The sequence below is a fragment of the Candoia aspera genome, chromosome 2 (genome assembly GCF_035149785.1).
Source record: "Candoia aspera isolate rCanAsp1 chromosome 2, rCanAsp1.hap2, whole genome shotgun sequence".
NCBI classification, from domain to species: Eukaryota; Metazoa; Chordata; class Lepidosauria; order Squamata; family Boidae; genus Candoia; species Candoia aspera.
Genome location: NC_086154.1, coordinates 105,084,323 through 105,109,624, shown reverse-complemented (window position 1 = coordinate 105,109,624; position 25,302 = coordinate 105,084,323). Strand labels below are relative to the sequence as shown.

At 39.1% G+C, this 25,302-nt stretch overlaps 1 protein-coding gene across 1 annotated transcript in view; it reads right to left on the bottom strand.

Annotated features, from left to right (window-relative positions):
- GAS7 (growth arrest specific 7) overlaps positions 1 to 25,302 on the bottom strand; it is a 145,792-nt gene that overhangs the window by 58,676 nt on the left and 61,814 nt on the right. The window contains exon 2 of the mRNA XM_063292751.1: positions 16,518 to 16,638. Within this exon, the coding sequence (XP_063148821.1) occupies positions 16,518 to 16,638 (121 nt within the window). The remainder of the gene's footprint in view (positions 1 to 16,517; positions 16,639 to 25,302) is intronic.

The window sequence follows — 25,302 nt, the reverse complement described above, 5'->3', positions numbered from 1 at the left end:
TAAATGTAAAATAAATTCCTAAGCAAACCGCACATAGCCATGCTTACTGTCTCACCGCTGAGGAGCAGCAAGATTTCTCAACATGTTGGGGTGAGGTACATTGCATGGCACAAGGAGCGAAGGCAGAAAGTGAAAAGAAGTGCATATGCTCTATATAGCTATCAGATGAAATGCTGCCTGATTTCATAATTTCCAAAGAGATACTCCCATCACTGGAGCAAAATCAATGAAATGTTATGACATCTAAAAGCTAATATAAAACCATTGTAATATGCACTTTAATAGATATAGCAGTTCCATCCAATGATTACTAGCATCAAGACACAACAGAAGCATTTGCTGGAGAATATTTAGCTCCGACCAGTCTTGGCTCTAATACAATTTCACACATTCTGAAGCCTCTACCTGCAGTTGATTAAATCGCTGTCCATATTTCTTTGCTTAGAATTTGTAGAAATAACAACTGTGAGTTTCAGGCACAGAAGAAAAGTAATCATTTAGAAGCTAGATATTTCTTAACAGAGAACAAAGCCAGGCACCTGTAACTAGCAGGTAAGTAGTGGCTGAGCCAAATAAAGTGAAGAGAAAGAGCAATATTGTGATAATTCAGGATCTGAAGAGAGCTTCATGCAAGCATCACTTTCCTAAACTAGCTATTTTTGAAAGAAAGAAAATGATGAAAAAGCCAATCTGGTTTCTATAAGTTCAGCAAATCTGGAGAAAATGGAAAAGCAAATATTTCATTTAATGGAATTTTAATTGCTTTTAAGTCGAAAGAGACTTAAAAAGAACTAGTTGCTGTGCTGAGGCTCATGATAATGAGTCAACTGTATAAAACTTCAACAGCTGGGGAAAAAACGGGCAAGGAAGGCAAAAGAGATAGGACAGATGCACATACTTTGACAAGTAGTTTTTTTATTTGCGCATAATATTATGTGTGCAAAAGATTACATGGTGCCCTTGGCAAGATCTCCACACTGAGCACACCCAACCTTGATGATGCTAACATTATCAATTATCCAAGAAAGGACTGGACTTGCCTTTCCCCACAATATGGGGTTGGCACTTTCAGAATTGACTGATTTGAGCTCTGAATCAATGCCACGGTGAAATAAAACAAGGAAGCCACTGTAGCAAGAAGCTGGATTTATTCGATATTCTGAAAAATCACGTTTAAAAAAAAAAAAAAAAAGCTTGCTTCTAAATAGTGCTGGCGGTGGATTGGGGGAGAGGACATTTTAGCAATATTTGCAGGAGTAGCTGGCTGGTTACAACATTTGGAACACCAAGAGTTTATGCAATAGCATTAGCAAGAGAAACACCCTGTTGTGTTTATACTGTCTAGCAAAAACCTCTTGCAGTGTAATTCTTTAGATTGAACCAGACCCAAATACAAACATTGAACAAAAGAAGACACTCCCTAGAACTGTCCAATACACATAGTAAACAGTCAACAGGAAAATCCTGGCTAGCCTACAATCGTCCAGAACAATCTGTACCAAATTATGGCTATATGAGCAGATGGAAAAAAGAGAATAGATGAGAAAAGTACCCAGACAACTCAGAGAAGTAGTACTGATGTACTTTTACTCTTGGTTTGGGGGCCAGTCAAGAAAACCCACAAGAATTGCTAACAGGGAATTGCCCCAACCCATAGGAAGATTTCAGCAGTCTTGACAGGTGACATGACATTCTCACAGGAATAGGTCTTATGGTAGTCAGAGGATCCCCACTAGTGCAAAATGAAATCTTGAAAATCTCGTAAGGGCTGAGAATTGCATCTTCTTAGAATATTTAACACTGGGATTTAAGCTGCATCTTTAAAAAAAAAAAATCACTTGCCCCCTGGCCTCAAAGTTGGCTGGCAAAATTTATGGTTCTTTCAATTTCTTTTTTTTTTTAATTTTTAACTGAGGTTTTAATGTTTTGTGTGAATATGTGGGTGTAGGTGTGTTCTACTTTGACTTCCACAGGGCTGGAAGGGAAATATTTATTTATTTAAATGTACGAGCTGCCTGACTCTAGATGACTCTGGGTGGTTTATGCTGTAAAATAATAATAATTAAAAAAAACAGTAAAAACAGAGAGAAAAAATCATGCAAAATCCTGAATGCCTAGACAAACACAATGTCCCCCAAAAATCCCAAAGAAAAACCAACAAGGGCTCAATAGCCACTCTACCTCCAGGCCCAATAAACTGAAATAAATAAAGCATCCCGCCCATCTTCAATGTATATAATACCCTTTTTAAATAGTTGTGAATTATGCTTTCAGTGGTCCAAGAAGTTATTTTTCCATCTGCTCAGACTGGGAGGTAATAGGTATGGTTGTTTTTTGTTTTATTTTTGTTTCCCTTGCTTGGAATATATATTATTTGATTTAGTGAAGCTTAATATTGAGTTTTTGTAGATTTAGAAGTTCATCTTGCTCATTGGGTTTCATAATCTGGCAGGTGGAACAGTACGGTGGGGAGAAGGAAAGCTTACAGTCCTGTTAATATAGTCCACAGGTAGGTTGTTGTTGTTTATTCGTTTAGTCGCTTCCGACTCTTCGTGACTTCATGGACCAGCCCACGCCAGAGCTTCCTGTCAGTCGTCAACACCCCCAGCTCCCCCAGGGACGAGTCCATCATCTCTAGAATATCATCCATCCACCTTGCCCTTGGTCGGCCCCTCTTCCTTTTGCCCTCCACTCTCCCTAGCATCAGCATCTTCTCCAGGGTGTCCTGTCTTCTCATTATGTGGCCAAAGTATTTCAGTTTTGCCTTTAACATCATTCCCTCAAGTGAGCAGTCTGGCTTTATTTCCTGGAGGATGGACTGGTTGGATCTTCTTGCAGTCCAAGGCACTCTCAGAAGTTTCCTCCAACACCACAGTTCAAAAGCATCGATCTTCCTTCGCTCAGCCTTCCTTATGGTCAATACAACTATTCTCAACTATTCCTGGAAGCAGTTGGAGCCAGTTCTTTGGACACAAAACACAGGGAACAGGGGTCTCCTTTGCCCTCCACCATTTTTTACACTGATTCCAGTTACCTCTTGAGGTTTCAATTAACAAAGATTGTAACAACTATCTAATAGTTGCACCTACCTCTTCACTGTCTTTAAAGGCAGTGAGTCTCTTTTTAGTCAACATCACCAACTTGGATATGACAGGAACGAAAGAGGATAACTTTTCTTTGGATACCTATAACAGGAGTCTGGGAAGGGCTGAGATATATGGCTGGCTACTAAAGCTAACCATGACGTGCCTCCCTTGGGTACTCCTTATTCTACAGGTAACAGAAATAGCAAGATATTGAAATGGCTACCGCATATGAAGGTGGGCATCTCTGCTAAACAAAAGGAATAAATTTATAAGTGTAGGGAGCAAGGAAAAGTGGTAGAAAAAATATGAAGATCTTAATATTTCATTATACAGCAATTACAGCAGTTCCTTTAATTACTATTTAGTCTATTTAGCTTGAAAGACCTGCAGGAATATAATGGGCTCCTTTTGAATGGTAGAATCTTGCAATTGCTGATGAGGTACACTGTGCAACACTTGCCCAGTACAGAAAATGAGCGTTCCAGAATAAAGAAGCATGGAACTGCACTCCAAGGTATTTATAGGTGCGCACCTGTTCAATTGGAGTCCCATTTATTTGCCATTTGTGAACCTTATAATGGTGTCGGGCAAAAACTAAAACTGTAGTTTTCTCATAATTTATTGAAAGTTTTTGATCTGTGCAGAATAAAGCTAGTGCCCTAAGTGCTTTTCTCATTCCCACTGGTGAGGTAGACATAATGACTACATCATCGGCATACAGTAGTGCTGGAATTGCACGATCAGCCAAAATAGGTGGATGATGGGCTGAAACAGCAAGCGCTTGGATTATTGGATTTAGATCCAAGTTGAAAAGTAATGGAGCTAATATGCAACCTTGTCTTACACCTATGTAAGTTGGGACTGCTTTAGATAGATGTCCCCGGGGGTGCATCTAATTTTCAGGGAGGCGATTGAATAAAGCGAGTGAATAAGAGCTAGCAGCCTTTTGTCAATCGGGGAATGTCTCAGAATATCCCACAATTTCTCCCTTGGTATTAGATCAAAAGCTGAGTTAAAATCAACAAAGGTTGCAAAAAGCGAACCACGGGGTGGTGGGGGGGTAGAATATTTTTCTGCGAAATGGTGAAGGACCAAACAATGATCTAGTGTTGAATGTTCCTCTCTAAATCCGGCCTGTTCTTCAGCAATAATATTTTCATTTTGTATCCAATCCACTAGTTTTGAATATAAAAATCTGGCATAAAGTTTATTTATTATGTTTAATAAACTGATAGGCCTATAGTTTGTAGGGTCAAATCTATTTCCTTTATTTTTGTATTCGGTACAACAATGGCCTGATTCCAGTCAGATGGAAATTGTCCTGTGTTATTAATGTGTGTAAACAAGGTGGCCAAAACTGGGGCCCACCAGTCTTTATTTTCCCTTATTAATGCTGGGGGGATAAAATCACCTCCAGATGCTTTATCTGGTTTTAGTTGGACAATAAGATCTTTAACCTCAGCTATGGATACTGGCAGCCAATCCAGGAGGTCATTGCAGGAGGGAATCACATCTGCGATTACAGCAGATTCCCTTTTAAAGATGTTCTTAAAATGATCCTCCCATTTATCTGCAGATATTTGTGTAATAGGGCCAAAATGTCTATCTGTAAGAGTCTGATTTATTAAACGCCAGAACCAAGTGGAATTCTTGAGCTTTGCTGCTAAAATTAAATTACTCCAATTCTCTCTTATAGCCTGTTCTTTTTTTAATCTTTAGGAGATCTTTATAATTTTTTTAAAAATCTTAAGTAATTTTAAGGCATTTGCAGAATTTTCCTGGCAAAAGGAAAGCAGTTGCTTGCTCACAATGAGCATTTCACCACAGCACCCATGGACAACTTGGGGACAGATAAGTAAGGAGGTAAAGTCTTGTCAATTTCACCCCAGATCTTGAGGTCATTTCAAAGATACATTCTCCCTGCATTTAACTTGGTAAGTCCCATTAGGAGAGGTTCAACAAAAGGTTTACTGCTGCTGGGTTGTTTTTTTCCCTTCTTCTTCTTTACAATTATCAGGAAGAGGTTTAGGCTTACTTCCTTGCTGTACTTGCCCACACTGAGAGCCTGTGCGCTCTCTCTCACACACACACAGAATATTCTTCTTTGTGGAGTCCTTGGTGCTCTCTGAGCTCAATTGTTTGCTTGCAGATGTTTCGCTACCTGACTAGGCAACATCTCCAGTGTTTCAGAGAGCACCAAGGACTCCACAGTTCAACCCTGACTACAGATATTCTCTTCTACTGATATTTTTCTTCCCTTGCCCTTTTCCCTCCTTGCAGCCTTCTCTTCTTCCCTATCAGCCACCCAGCCTTTTGTCCCTCCACTGTTTCCCTGTTTTTACATCATTAAAAAAACAAAAGCAAGAAGAGAAAGGTGCACTATTTTACCACTGGCCTGGTTAAAAATAAAGAAAACAGCAAATGAAAAGAAAGATCTACCATTTCACCAATTTACTAGTGGACCATGAAAGAAAGAACAAAGATCCACCATTTTACTGATCGAGCAGCTCAGAACAAATGGCCATGGTGGCAGTGACTAGGCCTGCCACTGTATACACTAGCCAATTAAAATGGGGACACTACTTACCTTGAAATAGAGCAGAGCAGACAGACTGACTACATAACACGGGTTCTCTCAGCAAAGGTAGGAAAATGCTACTTTTGATGAGGGCAGAGTTTGCCTTTGTGGTGGGCTAAGGGTAGGCTGAGAATGACATCATGGTCTCCAGAATTATTAAGTGGGCCACCCCTATACTGGGTCAAGCAGGATGTGCAGATGAGTCCTAAGGAAAAAGCTCTCTGTAGCCACACTGCATAAGAGAAGGATGTTTATTGCCAGAAAAATTTAAAGGGTGTGGAGATGAGAGAAAGTTTAGCAACCAAAGCAAAAAGCTAAAGTACTTTGTGGAAGCAGAAGATTTTCAGTTATGGCATCCAGAAGATAGTTAAGGGAAGCCTGAATGCAAATTGTCCAGTCATTTCTGATTCAACAGACTGAGCGTGGAATCAATTACTTCCTCAGGTCACATGCATAATATGAATATCAGCTTTTTAAGCATAATAGGTGTTTAATCAGCAGCAAGAATACTACATGCCATCCCAGTTGTCTGACTTAAAGTGAACTAAGGAAAGCATCCAGTAAACCAGACCTCAGACTAGCAACGTACCTCAGACTAGCAACATAAAACACTCTTGGCAATGGCAAAAAATAATATCTATTTTTGTCTAGAGACAGAATGGATGTGTTCTCTGAAGGATTTATCCCTCAACTGTATAGTGAAAGGATCACAGCTGTATTACATCAGTAACAACTACAGAAAAGCCCTCCAATGCAGACAAATACCTTCCAGCTGAATACACCACCCACACCAAAAGAATCTGTAGCCAGCTTCCTAACGTATTGGTCATAAAAAGGACACTTTAACCACTTCCATTCCTAGCCAACAGAAAGGAGGAATTAAATATAGCTTTAGCAAGGTTGAGAACTAAATCAACTCAACCTTGCTAATAATTCATTTTTTGGGTATTTGGAAGTGATAATCTCTGACGTCTCCTCCAGGTAGCCTGTGTCTTTGTGTGACTATTACACATTTTCAGGGAAGTTAATACTTAATTAAAGTGCAACAAACAATTGTTGTACTTTAATTAAGTATTAACTTCCCTGAAAATGTGTAGTAGTCACACAAAGACACAGGCTACCTGGAGGAGACGTCAGAGATTATCACTTCCAAATACCCAAAAAATGAATTATTAAGCTACCTTGGCCTTCATCTGAAATTCCATGAGTTCAAACAGCAGTGAATGGTTGACTGAACTATGGGAACCTCAACAAGAGGGAACAACCAAGTCAATTCTTGCAGAAATAGTTGCCTATAGTTATTCTTTAAAGTGGAGGATGAAAGTGTTAGACAGCAGGGAGAAGATCTGGTAAGTTAGCAGTCACAGCTGTTACCATGCACACCTATTTTCCACAGGCATCAAACAGTAGTTCTCAGTTCTGGTCTTCACAGCTGCCCAAATTATAGCTCAGTAAGTCAGACATAACAGCAATCTATACTCTGAGGACATCTGGCTGGAATTTCAGGGGCAGGAAAGGAAAGACAATGTAGTCTTACCATTTTACTTTCTCTACAACTGCCTGTTTTGCAGTGATGGCAACCATGATTTTCCTGCCACAATAGCTGCAGTTGCCATTTTCCCCTAAAAACACATCTCCTGCAAGATTACTATCACAACAAACTGTCATTTGGAGAGATCCACTGGAGAAAGCTTATGGTCAACATCCATTTTTGCAAAGAACCTTCTTGTCAGTATGTATACACAAGCAAGAACATCAGCCTTTGGTCAACAGCTCCCATGAGAAGTAGTACTGTTGTTAGAGTGGGTGAGTTTCACTGCCCCCCAGTGTTCTGCTTTATGTGGTGCTGAAAACATGCTCAATTCTTTCCCCTTTCTCTCCACCTGTGAAATGAGTGAAAATGGGATGGGGGAGGCCTGTACTGCTACTCAGCCATAATAGGCCCATTTTCTATTTAGAATCTAATTGTTCCTACAAATCATTCAACAAATATTTCTTCAGCCCGACAAAGCACATTCACAAAGTGTTGCATCCAGAAAGGTTACTAGTTTTAAACTATTTTCCAGGACCCAGTGTTCCATTAGCCACAGATGGCATACTTCATGCCCTAGGATGTTGAAAGTGCTATTCCAAAAAAGTCTGTATCGTATTTATTTATTTATAGATTTATTTCTATCAATAGACTCTTGGCGGTTAACTAAACTAATACAAACAATACTATATGCCCCTGGTACAAAACCAAAATGTAAAAATAATAAAATCAACATCATAAACAAAAAATAAAGCAATAATAAAGCAGATTGCATCACTTCATCTTCCACAGGGCTGCTGAAACAGTTTTCAAAAGCTTATGGAAAGCCACAGATACAGAAGCCAATCTGGGCTCCTGAAGGAGGCTATTCCATAATGCATTCCCACTGAGAAGCAGTACCTGTAAGCATCAGTCCCCAGTACTGATGGAGATGAGAAATCACTAACAGTTTCTCTTGATATAAACACATAACCTATGTCTACTTTGTAATCTATATCTGTTTTACACAAAACATTGCTGCAGTTTTCAAGAATTGACTTAAGCCAAAATATATTTTCTCCTTTTCATGAAATGAACTGAGATTTTGTCCTGATGCTGAACAAAAAGTGTTACTGTTTCAGGAATGTGGCTTTCCATTTGAAATGGATAAATCTTTGACATGTAATACATAATTACTAGCATTTAAATCAACACTTATCTCCAATTTATACTTAGGTGAATCAAAATTCTAAGAAACCAAGAATATTTGGGCATTTGGACCTGGGCTAGGAAACATTCACTGATACTTGTCCATTAACTGTCCATTTCAGAGTCCATCTTAAAACATAATAAAAAGAAAAGGAAAGAAAAAACATGTAGCTGAAGAAAGGGATTTCTCTGCTTGAACCTACCTTGTTTCTCTCTTCAAAAAATGGCTTATGTTGAAATAACTCGACTTTAATTTCAGACATCAGCCTTGATCATCCGGCATCTAGCTTCTGTCTCAGACAGGGAAACTGTCACTATATTCATTCCTGCCATTGCATTATGTATTCTGTCAATCTTGATTTGCTCACAAAAGGACAGCTTTCGCAATCTGAACAAACCCAGAATTATTTAGTTCCTGAAATTCCAGCAAAGCAGATGTAAATGTAGAATCCCCAGTTTTGACATAACTTGGCAGAATACAGGCGTGGCTTGTTTCACCTAAAAAAATGGACACTCTAGTAGGACCCTCACGGTGATCGTGGCTGAGGGGTTATTTACAGGCAACAGAATTTCTACCTGGCCCAGAATGATGTCCAGACAGGCCACAGAGAGTCGTAGTGAAAACAGTACTTTTAGGAACTATAGGATATATTGCTGTATATCACAGTGAACTTGAAGAATCTATTATGGCAAAATCTAAGGTAATTAAGTACTTCTGAAATTATGTTACAGGCATGCAGATATGCTATTGGCAAAAAACAGTAATTTCACTTTATCCTCCCTCTACCTGTATAAAATAATCTAAGAGGTGCAAGACAGAGATCAGAAAAAACTCCCATCACCGTCCACATATATACATACATATGTACATGCAGGGTTTCCAAAGAGAAACTTCCTGATATTCAATAATACAATTATGAGATAAATGGTGCTTAATCCCCAGATATGGGTGCCCCAGCTCCTCACAGTGCTGACTCTGTGCAACAAAACGGGCTTTCTGCTTTTTCTGAAGCAATTTTTCTTTAACAAACCCCTGGAACCACCACCCTGCATGTATTGTTCCATCAGAATTCCACAGCAGTTTGTTCTTGAAACAGAGGTGAGCCAATTCTGCGGGCACAAAATATTTAAAGCGGTGTCTATTTCAGTTTTAGGAGGATCGTATCAAGGCTGGCATTGTGATCACAATATATTTCTCCATGAACCTTTCTACTATTCTAATCAGGCTCACTGTAGAACGACATAAATCAAGACTCAGTAAGATACCTTTCATCCTTTTCAAAAGGGATAAAGCACCCTATTTTCTTACAAGAGTAATGGCTGTTTGGTCATCTGAAAAGTGATGTCCATCAGAACATACAGTAACTGGGAAACAACTGCCAGGACCCAAAACACAAATAGGAAAGCATCAGGCTTATTTGTGTTAGGAGTAGCTGACAGGAGAGCACTGGTTTTCTTTTCAAAATGGGCAGATTCTGCCATTACTCTGAATACCACAAAAAGTTGTAATTGTTCTAAAAGCCATAACTGCCTTCTTCCAAGGGTAACAACACAACATTGAGAACGCCTCATTTTCCAAACAACTGAAGGTACCAGCAGTAAGCCAGACAACAGCATGAGGTCCCCAGACTGTGAAAGGACTGTCCTCTCTCTTTCTTAGGGTACAAAGTGTACACATTCCCCTGAGCGAAAGGGTCTGACACCCCAGAGGCAATCGGGTCTATATCATGTACCATTAAGTTCCCTAATAGCATAACAACATATTAGAAACAAAAGCATATTTGTTTTATCTATCTATCTATCTATCTATCTATCTATCTATCTATCTATCTATCTATCTATCAAATTTGTCACCACCCATCTCCTCTCACCTCCTCTGGTATTGGTAGTGGCTACAATGCACTTCTAATATAAGGGGAAACTGAAGGAAAATAGATGCTGTTTGGAAATGCTTTAGAGAAAAGAAACATTTCAATATACTCCATCCCTTTGGATTTATATTGTGTGTCAAAGGGAGAGGCTCCAGTTTACCTTTCACTGCCAAGTTTGAAATAACCATGGATTAACAAGGAACAGAAAAAGTACATTAGATTATTTCCTTTTTCAATCCTTTTAAACACCCATGGCTTGCTGTGAGGAACAGCTCTAGCATTCTAGCCCTCTGCCAAAAATGTAAAATTTTCCTCTCAGTTCCTTAGCAAAGAACCAGAAGTCACTGAGAACATCCCACATCAGCAGTATACTAGGAACCTGGATCAAACAAATTCCCACCAGCAGCAAAATATATTTTGTGACTGGAGACCCCAGGAAGCAACTCTTTGAAACTTCCTGTGTGACTTCATTTGAAAAAGGGGACAAGCTCCAGCACAGCAACATCTATATAGTATTTCACCACAGGGACAAATATTATGGTACCGTCTTGGTTGAACGTGCTGAATGTGAAACTGCCTTTCAACAACGTTCAGAAACTTCATCTAGTCCAAAAAGTAACAGCCTGGTTTTTAATACGGACTCATTGTTGAGAACATTCTACACTCTTGCTAAGAGCACTGTTCTAAGATTAAGTCTTTCCCCCGGGCAGCTGAAAATGCTGATATGACTTTTATTAAAACCCGGAATTAACTACGTACTCTGAGGTTCTGTTCTGGATGCAGCTCTCAGTAGATGGCAAATAGGAGCTAGACTGTTATGGCACTCTTTCTGGGGGACTAAAACAAGTTTTCTTTCCAGCAATTCGCACCTCAATTTTTAAAGTTAATAATACCGATAAAGCTGATTTTCCAATACCTCTATATCTGCAGCTGTTTACAATAAAAAATAAAGGTTGCTGTTTAAAAATCCAGAAAAGGAAGGTAATATTCTAATTATATGTCAATATGTACTCTAAATACTTTTAATGTGCATACTCTTAAGATGAAAACTCCAAAAATTTACTACCTAGCTCATGATACATGGAGTGATAATTGTCTGTTGTCTCTAATATTATCCCACTCTCAATTGCTAGATGTCATTAAACATGGGGCCAAAACCTTTCCACGCAATAAGAATTACTACAGGGTAATTTTGCGATTTATGTTTGTTCTCTTCCAGCTTTAACTTACAGCAATTTATAGATTTCATCTACAGGAGCTCATAATAGGGGAACAAAGTACTGCTCCCCAGAGAAGAAAAGATCTATATTTGTACCAGGTAGGAAAACATACTTCCTTTTTCTCTTTAAAACCTTAAAGAAAAACCAGGTTCTCGTTTATATATAATTTGTCCTTTCTTCCCTTTCCCCAGCCTCTACACTTATGTTTCAACCAGTCAATACAATTTTTAACCAGTCTGGCATATTGAATTCCAGGCTCTGGCTAGGAACAACCCCTGGAGCAAATAGACTCCAGGCTGAATCTACAGAAAGTTATGCTTAAAGTGTATTGATTTAAGCCCATGGGAAATGTTAATCATCACTAAAGTCCCACTGATTTCATTGGCTCTAACTTTAAGCACCACTTGGTCTGAATTCAACCCATTATTTGTTATGCAGTGCAATAATGTTTTAGAAAAGGACATATACAACACATATCAATTTTTTCTAAGGCTAACAGGGCACTTTTTCTTGGGCAAAACTCCTGGACATTTATTAATTTTATAGTTCAGAGCTCTCTGAAACTAAATCTACATAAAATGTGATTAAATGTGTATTTCACTTTCCAATTTTGATCTTTGTTCCTGACTAGAAAGTCATGGTAAGTTCAATTTACTGCTGAAATACTGTTTGTAACCATGGTTGATAACCCAAGAAAATCTGAAAAATGGGCTTATCTTAACAAGAATTAATCAAAGCAAAGAACTTAACAAGAACTGAGGAGGGGAGATAAGCCCTCCTCCATAAATTCTCATGCTGCAGTCAAATCCTTAGCCCTCCTCTTAAGGTTTTCTTCAAGAGATAAACCCATCCCAGTGAAAGCGACTGCATTTTAGGAATAAGTGTGTGAATACAGAAAGGAGCCTATTATTCACTTTCTCTGTCTACTTTTATTTGAACCCAATTCAGACAGCCCTTCTTCCTGACAGTATATACATCCATAAAGGTCTTATGTTGGCAGCTTCCACTGTCTGATGTATAGAATCACATGCCCCAGATTTTCTCCTCCTCAGGCAAAAGGCTGATGTGATATTCTGTGCTTGGGTGGACAAATGAGAAGCAATCACACATCCACTCTCCTTGGCCACAACAAACCATTTTCATAGCCCCACATCTCTACATCTCCACATGAAAATAATGTAATGTTACTTTGAATTATTACCAAGATAACAGCATAATCTTTGGTCTTTACTTTTATCCCCAGTCATGGTTATGCTTAGGGCAAGTATGTTCCCTCTTAATGCCAGCTTTGCTTATTTCATTATAACATTTCATTGATGCGGATGACTAGAAAGGTGTTTCAAGATTATACTCGATCCCCCTATGCACAAATGTTGGCTCCATCTCTGAGACAGAGAACCAGAATCCTAAACAGTGATTGTAAAGCTTAATGCCTAGAATGGGTTATGCTAGGAGATACCTAGCATAAGATACAAGATACCCTCATTGAAAGACAGATATTTTATTTAGTACCACACTTGGGCTGAAAAGAAGGAAGCAAAAACTAACCACTATGTCTACAATCAAACTATCTCTCCTTTACATTTGGCGTAAAGGTTACATTTGCATAGAATAGGAAGTGTTAGATGTATGAAAGCTAACATTCCATTTTATTCCATTCCAATGAGAAGGAACTTCTAAGTGTGTATGTACTATATAACTAATTTATGATGGGCTTCTGTAAAATTCAAAACTAGATCAATCTGGTTGTTGCAGGGTTGGGATGCATCCTAGAGACTTTCTTAGACACAGCTAAAGATAGTCCACATTTCCACATAATATGGGAATTAGGAGTTTGTCTCCTGTTAAAAAAAAATCTTGCTTGTGTATGATACATATTTTTGCAGAATGGAATCTGATTAAGATTTACTTATGCAACAAAAATAAATGTTTCATAGAGGGGGAAAACCCCAAAAGGATGTGCTGACTTTTGCCTGCACTGATGCAAAAGGAACTTGTAAGTTCCAAATGTCCTTTATTCTAAGGGATAGTCAATATTTCAGCAATACAGCTATATAGTTGCAAAACATTTCAATACCACACTTTCCTTATTTCAGTTCATCTGTTGGCCGTGCCCCCTTTTTAGGTGGAAATTTTAGTATTTAGTTTGATTCTAACTTGTAGTCATATCCTCTTTAATGTCTGAGGATAATTTACCCCAAAACTGTAGTACATCTATTGACTTGTACACTGGATTTTCTATGAAGCCATGCAGGCAAGGCTTGAGTAGTTTCCTCATCAAGGATGACAATTAAACTGCAATAGCTCTCATATTTTGATTTTGTTTCCTGCTTTTCCTCTATTTTTTTTTTTTTTAATTTCCTGACAGCATGGATAGTTTCCTTTGCAACAATATGGAAGTGGTTTGCCACTTTTATTTCAAGGTTGTTGTTTTTTTCTTTCCAGTCTAGTCTATAGCCCTGGGATTTTCTGGTGGGCTCCCATACATGTACTGATCAGCTCTGAGCCATATTATCTCCAAGTTGGTACTCTCTGTGTATACTAGACTACAATACCCCAGCAAATTACTTTCACTGTGGATGCTAGTCTTTGTAGTACAAAACCACCAAAAGACACCATTGAAGAAAATGTGTGTATACAATCAAAACATCACACTGTGTTTCAAGTTTGAACCCCAGCATCACACCTGAACTCCTTTTTGAAGTGGACAACAAAAATGAAACTCATGGTATAATGTACTCCTTAGGAAGTGAAACAAAAATCATATTTAATGTTTGCATTTATAACATAATTATTTGATGATGTAAGGTCAAATACATAGTTCCGGAACTGGAATTGGGAAGATGTAAAATAGAAATTAATGTAGTATTTGAAGCAAGGCCACAAAAATCCAGGTCTTTACTAGCATTATTTCAAGTGCACTGGAAGAAGCATATGCTTTTAAAAGTGCTAAATAACTTGGAGATAGTATACATGCAATGCAAATCCTTTAAGCAAGGTGCTTCAGACATGACGGAAGACTTACAAAGCCCTTTTTTTTCTACTTAATATAGCAACCATATCTTTTTCCAAATCCATGTTGCTGTTTGGAAATAGATCTCCACATAAGCATGCACGCCACTTTGCTATGCTAAAATCTAGAAAATGAAGCAGTTGCTTTAATGAAGCAAAAGAGCTGCTTCATATGTACTCCCTCATGTTTGAAACATCTTGCCGGAAGGTTTTGCATGATCCTACCCACAACTTCTTCCATCACTTTGATGCTCTGATTCCTTCATTTTTTGTAATGGGGAAATGGAGAAGTCTTTTAACTTTCCAGGGAAAAACAAAAACTGCTTCTGTGGCTGCAAAGAGCTAAGAAAGATTATTATGGATGAACTTTGAACCAAAGCTGAAAGGAAAGAAAGGAGTTCAAGGATTACAAAGTTTTTAAGCTCTGCCCATTATGGTGCACAACTCTATGAAAACATCCCTAAGTTCTTTTTAACCAGCTATTTCAAGCTGTTTTTCACTAGCTTAGAACTTCTGAACTATTAAAAGCTTGCTCTCCCCAGGAGTTATCCTTTCAGAAAGTATTTATATTTTTGTTTAAGGACATCCATATTATTTGGTCACTTGAGAGCTGAAGAGGAAATGCACAAAATTTAAGCAGTAAATATTTCCAGGTCTGACTCTAAACAGGAAATTGGTGAAATGTCATACAACTACTGTGTCTGTTTTAGGTGCAGCAGACTTAGCTGAGTTTGATTTATGCTCAATATTTTCATAATTTCATAACTACTTGCGTATTTACAAGCATAGCAACACATAAAATATAACATTCAATTCTTAAACATCTAACTGCAAAATACAAAATAAGTAAAGTCTCCCTTGAATTGAGTTTGACTCCTGACTGCTGTATGGAGATGGCCATTCAGTTTTCTTAGAAACTATATGGAAGTAGTTGCTTTCTTCTGGGATCCTTTTCTGATTTCTCAGTCTTGGATTTCCTCATGGCCTTGCACTGAAATTCTAAAGGGATTGCACTTTGCTTAGCTTTTCAACCAAAGTTAGCTAGTTGCTACCACCTGCTATGATGCAGAACTCATGCAAATATGATTAATTTTCTTGTTGAATTGACTTGGTATAAAATGTTAATAACTATGAAGGCACAGGTTTAATTGCCAACTGCAGTACAATCAAGTTATACATTAATGATATTTGGGCTTTCAAGTATGGGTGAGAAATTTAAAAAGGGAGGAGAAATTCCAAAATATGACCCCTTTGGGATAGGCTGCTCTGTTGAGATCAGCTCAATTCAAATGGCTTGCACGTATGGTTTCTTTGCTCTTCATTCTTCCTTTCTGTATTCAACTCCTAATCCCAAGTGAAAAACCCTTTACTCCTGGGAAGGTATAAAGTAATACAAAATTCACCAATTTGAGAATGGAATGTTTTGTAGAACTCCAGACCTCCAACCTCTTCTGGAATGTGTCGTTCTGGCAGGCGGTTTGGTAGTTTCCAGAAGTAAATCCTCTGAAGCAGAAGAAGTTCAAAATGTCCCATACATAGCATTTTGGTAGGTAACAGGCATGTTTCCTGGTCAGGTACCCCAGGACAGCTCAAACCACTTCTTTTTTAAAGGATTTACTTCTGGAAACCGGTAAAGCACCTGCTGGAATGGCATTGTTTAGAGGAAGTTTACCACAGATCACATGGGAAACAGAACATTCTGGAGTTCTCAAAACAGTCTATCCTCAAATCATACAGAGAATGTCAGGTAAGAGAACAGAGGAGATCACCTTCTTCGACAGAAAATGAGAGTTGGGATACATTATTTTCTGCTGGGAATTATGGAGAAAAGATTGGAAATTTGGCAAAAGGGAGATAATCAGGTTGTTTGCCTACGATGACCAGCCAAGGAGCACAATTATTTTATGCAATGTACAGGCAAATATTTGGCTACTGCTTATATTGTTATGTTATGTTATCACTACCTTAGGTGTTAGGAAAAATAAGGAGGGTTTCCTAAACAAATAAAACTAGTGTGTAAATGAAGCTTACCATTGGTGAAAGTGTTCACATAGTATCTTCGCCCCTGGGGAGACATATAACTTTGCCAGCCAGGTGGGAGATGACCATTTTGAGAATCTTCTCCAACTTGAGGAATGGCCTTCCTAGGTTTCTGATGAAAGAATGACAGAACAAGCAAGTTAGACTGTTTTTCAGAGAACCTTCAAAAGACTTTACAGAACAGGTAATAGTATGAAATTCAAAGGCACCCTTAAAAGTTCCTGGGAGCAGAATATAGCAGTCTGAACACTCAATACTGCTAAATGCTCAAACACCCCAATTATCTTACCATCTGCAGCTTGGGAAATCTATTCAGGCTATCTGATAAAACACAGCCATTCCGTAAGAGCGGAGATGATGATGGAATGTTGTGGAACCTGTACTGCAGCTTTGGCAATTCAACACTATTATTGCATATGATGGTTGGAAAAGAAACACACTCTATGCCCTGCCTCAAAGGCAAATACATACTCTGTCTATATTTATACTACCCTTATACATCATCAACAATGTTGGTAAAATCCACAAGCCCACTACAACAACTGGGTGAGTTTTAGCAACCAAATGCTGCCCCTATAAAACCATTCTACAGAACTCAGGGACCAACAGTAAAATAAGTATTTTGCTGGTGACCTTTATCCCTACAACCAGAAAACTTCCTGTAGGATTAGATACAATGAAACTGGCTTGTGTCTTTCCAAATCAACCAAAATGATTGTTCAAGCTTTCCTAAAACAACAACAGATGTACCATCTTGCAGATCCACAATTCAAAGCGAGTAAAGCTCAAGATTACCATGCTGTCTCTTTGTCTAGCTAACACTTTGGATCAAAAAAGAGTCAAGCTCCTCACAGCAAATTGCTACACCCTGATGACATAATTTCTCATATATTGTCCAGTAGAGATTTCTGCTGTGGTCACTGAAACAGAAAGGGAAGTGAAGGCAGATTTGAGAAAGGAAGAGGCAGGAAGTGATGGAAAAAGTACGATGTTGCAGCAAGAGGGAATCTGTGGAGCATGTGGGGAGAGCAAAGCACTTGAACATGTAAGATTATATCCAATTATCTTCATTCAGCAGAAGAATGGATATGGCTGAAGCATCAAATCACACTCCTTCCTGCAGCTCCCTAAACAACTACATCTGCTCTGCAGGCAGAGGTGGGAACAGTGAGAAGGTGAGAAGGGCTCATCCAGGTGAGAAGGGCTCACAGGATGCTGCACTGGGGAGGAAAGAAAGGACAATGCTCATGGCAGAAGCATAAGTCTACTCAGGCTAATGCTGGATGTAGTCCCAGGACCAAAGCACTGTGGAAATCACCATCTGTATGACAAAAGAAGAAGAAATGCAATTAGGGTGTCTGTATAATGGCGGGGGGGATAATAAATACAAGTTTAGCCAACAGCCTTTTTCAGACCCACGACCATCACTCCCAGTATTGTAATTATACATTATGCCTGGTCACATGGAGACAAAGTGCCATATAAAGAAAAGCAGTCCATGGACTCTCTTATCAGGCTGCATTGCCTTCAGCAGGAGTGGGGTGGAGAAGCAAGCCAATTAGACTTCCAGCTCGTCATCCCCCAATGTCCCTATGCAACTGCAGTGAAAGAAACAGAAAGTTGCAAAGCAGAAACATGGTTGGGCATTGTTCCAAGTTGATTACAAGCAGCTGTGCATGAATAGCTTTTGGCTGTGTCCATCACAGCTGGGAAACTTGGGGCCAGCTCTTCTCTGACCAGCTACGGGTGACGTGCAGTACAGTACTAGCCCTGCTCCAAGAGTAGGCTGCAGGGAAAGAAAGGCATAATACTAAGGCCCTTAAGTCTCATTATCACAGTAGCCTAAGAGCATTATTCATTAGAATGGCATGCGCAGCACATGACTCAGTTCTGCTCCTATGCACAATGCTGCTGTTAATTGCCAGGTGTTCAGGACTCCACATAAGTCAGGCATTCAGGAAGCATTCCATGAGGTCACCTTGACCATGGGTATATTCCACTGTCTTAGGGCTTCCCTGGTGAAAATATGATCTCTTCTTCCCCATAAGCAGAACCCACCTTTGGAATCTGAACTCCTAGCAATGAGTTGGTTTCTCTACTTCAATTGGAACGTCCTAGTACTGTAGGGTTATGCTCATTTCATAAACAAATTGGCAGAACTGAAGCAGGTGCAGCAGGTATATGGGATGCCTGGATGCTCCTGAATGAGCCCCAGTTAAGAGTTTCAAAACCTTCCACTGATGAGGAGAGGGAGGGAGGGAGGGAGGGAGGGAGGGAGGGAAGGAGAGAGATTAGATTTTATTTATTTATTATTCAAATTTAATTATTTTAATAAAGTTCATTAGCTTCTCTCCTCATGTTACAACTATGGATTGGCCTTACTTAGTAAGCTAAATGACTGCCTTTTTAAACTACCCCTAGCACATAAGAAACTGCCTTACAAGTGAAATATTTGGTCCATCCAGTTCAGCATTGCCTACAGTACACTGACTAGCAGTTGCTCTCCCAGGATACACTGGATACATACCTTACATTCTGTCCTAAGGTCGCTTCAACATCACCACCATTTTAAATCCCCTAAACTTTAGAGAGCCAGTTTGGTGTAGTGGTTCAGGCATCAGGGTAGAAACCGGAAGACCGTGAGTTCTAGTCCCACCTTGGGCAAAATACCAGCTGGATGACCTTGGGCCAGTCACTCTCCCTCAACCCTAGGAAGGAGGAAATGGCAAACCACTTCTGAAATCTTGCCAAGAAAACTGCAGGGACTAGTCCAGGCAGTTGTTGAGAATCGGACATGACTGAACAGCAAAAAAACCCCCAACACCTCAGAAACCTTTTGAAGGTGATCAGACTTGAAATGTCAAGAATGAGAAGTGGAAAGAGCAGGCAGGCATGAAGGAAGTTATGAAGACAAGGGGAATTTGACAAAATAATTATCTGCTTATTTTGCCTGAGCTACTGAAGGGGAATTGCAAAACTGTCAAGCTATAATTTTCCTTTAAGGACCCAAAACATAGGAGCTGGGAAGAGGGATAAAAAAGAATTCCTTCATTTAAAAAGTTCCTTTCAAATGAAGCCACTGTACCTCAAAGAAACAACCCCACCCAGTTTCATGGTGGTTTCAACTACACAAGGCTGAGTCAAAAATGTTGTAAATCAAGTCAGCAGCATTCCAACACAGTTGGTATTGTGGGAATACAGAGGTCCAGAGTAGCCTTCAACCTGTCACAGAAGCCTTGTGTGGAAGTTCTAGTCCTTTAGTTTTTACTTCAACGTGGCTGCTGGACACTCTTCCACGCACACAACATACACAACATTGCTTTGGAAGACAGGATTTGTTTTCTCTTTCCTTAGCCAAATAGGAACAGAAAGGAAATACTGGCTGTTGGCAGACATGTGAAGGAAAAAAACAAATGCATGGGTAGAGTGGAGGCTGGGGTGTGAGTGTGTGTGTGTGTGTGTGTGTGTGTGTAAAAAATGAATTTACGGCCCTACCCCACTGCCATTTTTGCAGCGAAACTCCAATCTTATGGACATTAGATTTGGCACTAGACCGAAGGCAAGGTTTTTCAGTATTCAGTTCATTTAGATGGTTACTATTTATCAGGTGAGATGCTCTCTGTTGTAAGCAAGGTTTTTGGAAGATATCATGCTAATGGTATGTCAGCTGCATTAGCTGCCTTTTTTTTTTCTACATAGCATTCAACTGGTTCTAACTTCTACAGCCCTAAACAGACTGAGTTACTTGATAGACTACTTGGTTATACCTTCAGGAATTTTTGGAAATTTGCCTGCAGAGCTTATACACATGTTGGAGAGATGCAAGGAGCAGCTTTTCATGTATAAACTTCTCCCTGGAGAAATGTACTTAGCATTATTGTTGCTGTTGTTGTTACTATCGTTAATGCCTAAAGATGTTTCTCTAAAGACTTATTCTTAGCTTAATTATTGTTCTTGATCTGTTTTGGAATATTATCTGACTGATTTTTAGGCTAATGCTTCAATATATTTTACTCTGTTCTTTAGGCTTTTCAGTTTTATGGATTATTATAAAGGTTTATGGTTATAGTTACTGTTTTCATTATTATTGTACTATTACTTTTTAAAATGATGAGCTACTGTGACAGAATACGTTTGGTGCAGAAATAGCATTAAAACGTCTGTAATAAATGTTCACATAGAAATATTCCTCCAGATGATAGCCAGTTTGGATTAGTGGTTCAAGTGCTGCTCTAGCAACTGGGAGACCCCAAGTTTCAGTCCTCCCTCTGGCACAGAAGCCAGCTGGGTGACTTTGGACCTCTCAGTCCCTATCTCCCTCAGCACCTCACAGGGTTATTATTGTGGGGAGGGAGCATTGTGTGTGCCACCTTGAATTATACAAAGGATGGAAGAATAAAAATTAAATGAATATACACAGGGGGGTGAGGACTGCAGAGGAATTTTCAGGCTTATAGTACTCTAACACTTTGACATTAAGCAAGCTGTCCATGTTGATAAGAACCCCCCACCCCCACCCAAAGTCCTTAATTAAATATCTGGGGATCTGTGGACAACTGGAAGAATTAGACTTTGTTTTCTGAAGACAAGCAGGTAGGATAGTACAGGACACTGTAATAGGGCTCCCTTAGGTCTTCTTCCATTTGCTGTCAACAAAAAATGTGATTGGCTGGTGGGAGGAAAATTAACAATAATCATTGAGTTTGGAACCTCTTGCAATAAGGTCATCATTCCATGTTCCAGAATCTCAACAGTGTACTGCTAAGCAGTCACAGCTGCATGACAATCTATAGCAGAAAAATCAAGTCTACAAAAGCTACAGTGTCCAGTTATAATACTGAAAATAAATCTGTCTTGTTCAGTAATGGTAATTTTGCACCCTCTCTTAGCACCCATCTGTGTACATCTGTCCATGCAAAAAGTGAACAATCTAGCTTTCTGCAGAAAGACTCATTGCTACACACATCCAATCTGTGCATATGCTGCTTTTCATAACAGCATCATGCGGGGCTGCTGTTTTTTGCCAAGAAACTAAGCTATACCTCATCCAGCTTGAAGAAAATAATTGGTGTTCCAGGGAGGGCTACAGAAGCAGCAGTGTAAAACCTATGAACAGACTTGTGGAAGGTTTTTGTTCTAAGCAGAATCCAGGCAAATAAACAACACACGTACTGTTGGACAAAGCACTGTGACTTTTAGAAGATGCTCAGCTGCTGACAAAAACAGCAAGTTACCACAAGTCTCTTTCCCCCATTCAAGTGTACAAGAAGGTATCATCTCACAAGATGAAGAGAAGAACAATTATCAATATGACAATTGCATGTTATACTTTCTTTCTTTTAATTACATCTACTGGGGGAAGAAAAAGGGAAAACACAGGGCTGCTGCTTACGTAGTCTCTGCTAAAAAAGTGGTTTTGAGTGAATGTGTCAGCCAATCCTGAAAAAGTACCTGGCATGTTTCTGGGCTCAACTGAGTCTGGGAATTACTCTTATCTACAACACCTATCTACTACTCACCGTGTATGTGCTGGCTGAGGTTACCCAGCAGTATAGACAAAGTATTGGAAATTAACATGTATGTTTAAATTATTAAGACTTGAGTACTAACTCTGAAAAAGTGTTCCAGGATTAAAACATGGAGACCTTTTTCTGAATGTACAAACAACTTTGGATGGCATAATGAGACATTTGTCTCCCTTACATACACCAATACTTTTATTTGATATACATCCAGAAAGAATATTTCAGTTGGAGGCAATAACTGGGAATAGCACATTCTACAGGAATTGACTACAACTCTGCTGTGGAATTTTCACATATAGTTGCTAAAGCAACATAGTTCTTGGAAATACTCTGATCTGGTCATGAGCACACATCTCTACAGAATATAGGCAGGATGCCTGAGAGTTCAATATCAGGAGAACTCCCCCTGTCCCCGTCCCCCCCCTTAATATAGCCTTTGAATTGTGCATCAAAGATCCAGCAAGAAATCTGTCCATAAAGTAATAATATTTAGGATCCAATTAAAGAACTATGTGCACTAAAGTAACGTTTATGATAATTGGATATATAGAAACACTAAGATTATCGTAGCCAGTCCCAGAAGATGAACTAGCTATTGTAAATGCAGTGTGGTAATGCCTATTTCTGCGCACAGTGCATTCTTCATGAAGAAATGGATTGAGTCTACTATGTAGAGCAGAAAATGAGATTCTTCTGTAGTCTGCACACAGTCAAATTTTTTGCAGTTTTCTGTGTGGAAATCTAACAGTGTTTCCTCTGTTCTCCGCATATTAGTAGGATACTGGGGCAGAGCGGGGGGTAAGGAGTATGGGTATATGATATGGGTGTTTTGCCTGCACAATGCTGCTATCACATATTTTAAAAGTCAGTTAACTTATTCTGACACAAACTGTTTAGGAAAGATACAGAATATTGCCCTCCCACCATCAATCTCAACCATCAGGACTTCACTCTAGGAGTCCAAGGACATATTTTGCTTTAATCATACTCAGCAGCTTCCTGCCAACCCACAGATTTGCCCCGATTTGTTATATGTTCCCAAACACAAAGAATTCACTCTCCCACACAATCCCAACATTTTTTCATCGTCAATATTTACCACGATCTTTAGTTTTTTTCAGAAGCTATGTCTAGTTCTTTCAGCAATGCTTAGCCAGCTGCTTTATAACCATTTAATGGACACAGCACTAGACCTTCATTAGAGATGCTCTGGGCACACCTTATAAATGTGCTTCTTTCTAACAAGTAGTAAAACTAGATACATCCTGCCCCTTCATACAGTGTGGTTTGTTTTAACCAGAACCACTAAATATCTTATAGTGGTGAGTCTCAGAATTTGACTGAGGTCTTCTACAATTCCCAAATTCATGCAGAGTAAAAAGCTCAGACAAACACTGAGTCCAAAGATATAATTATGACTAAATTTCAAAATGAACCGTCTCTAGAGACATAAAGAACCAAGCATTTCTCAATGTACCCTATTTTCCTCTACAGAATGCCATCTTACCAATGGGTGGTTTTGCCAAATCTCTTCTAGAAGCTATGATCCAGGCAGAACTGACTGAAATCTTCCCTTCTGTTTGCAAGATGAGGACGGAAATTACCCACTGCCTGTTCTGCTGTCCATGCACAAATAAAGAGCTAATGCCTTATGTGAAAACTCAGAGGAAGAGCAACTACTTAAAGGGGTCTCTCTTTATGTGTCAACACATTTCAGCACTTCACTCTGTTCCTTGGAAATCAAAAGGACTCATTCTAGAGCTTTCCAGATGTGAAAAGCTAGTGGAAATCTTGCCAATTTTCAAATGTCTGTGTAGGTGATGAAGAGCACAAAGCAAGGGTCTGTATCACTGACCTAGTGCTCCCTACATACAGACAGGCTTTGTCCAACTTTCCTTGGTCCGGTCCCAGCATCCGTGGCCTTTTGTATAGCCTGTCTGTCTCCCTACAGTCTTTTCCCCTAACTTCATATAAAGTCAAATCTTTGTACTCAGAATGACCCAACTTCCAACCAGGGTTGCAAATTAAGTCCAACCACATGATTTAGTGGGCACTGTAAATATGTGGGATATAGCAAATATAGGATGAATTGTATTTATTTATGATGTCCTGAAGTGGGGCCTTACCTCCAACAATTTTCCAAAGAGGAAATGTGAACAAGAGCAAAAACATTTGCAGCATTGCTTCCTATACGAGAGGGGGGGTGGGGGGGAGAGAGAGACCTGCTTTCTGCCTTCATTCTGAATTGACTTTGTTGATATATGATCAGTGTTCATTAGGGGTATAGTACTGTTCAGAATCTTTCAGTAAAAGAGCAGCTGTGGAGAATGGCTTTAAAGTAAAGTGACATGACAGAATGCAAGGATACTGTATATTTCAGCACAAGCCTGAATTCCAAACTTCCTGAAAAAATGTTTGTAGATCTTTTGGCACAGCACTAATTCACGTGGAAAAGTGACTATCCGACTCCTCAAGTATATTATATTACAGTGACTACAGTGACTATACTCTACCGGATGTTGGCAACCCTGCATTTATCAGGAGAATTCCAAAGACACAACAGAGCTACAGTAAATGGTGGCTGAAGGCAGAGGTTTCAAGGATGCTGCCACCTAACAGTCATAATTCTTTAACTTCAGATATTGACACAATGTGCAAAAGATGTGCATCATCTTGCGCTGGTCACAGTTTCCACATTTTAGAAATTCAGTGAAATGTGTGAGAAAATGCTTTTTTTCCTGTCAAATGTGAACTTCTGTTTTAAACCACTTGAAAATATTTATCTCTCTACCAGTTTTATCATATTTATAGTGTATTTTCCAACTGAGATTTGTTTTTGTTTTGCTTTTTAAAAAAAGAATTTTACAGTCACTTTGAAATTAGCAACATTTAGGAAGAAGAAACAATTCAAAGACTTTATAAAGCAAATAGGTCAGCAACCAACTAATTTTTAAAATTGAAATTGCAGATATAACAGAAGATCCCACTTAGTGTGGCTGCCCATATGGAGGATACTTTAGCATCAATTTATTTAAATGCTATTCATGTATGACAGCTCAAAAATCAAAAGTACTGTAGCTTTCTATTATAAAAGAAAGAAGCCTCCAAAGGTTTCTTATACATAAGTATTTAATATAAAGAGAAGAGAAAGGGCCTTATCAGTGGTGGCACCACCAACTATTTGAAATATCCTCTCCAAAAAGGCTCACCTGGTTTTTTTATAGTATCCCTTTTATTTTTATTCATCCACA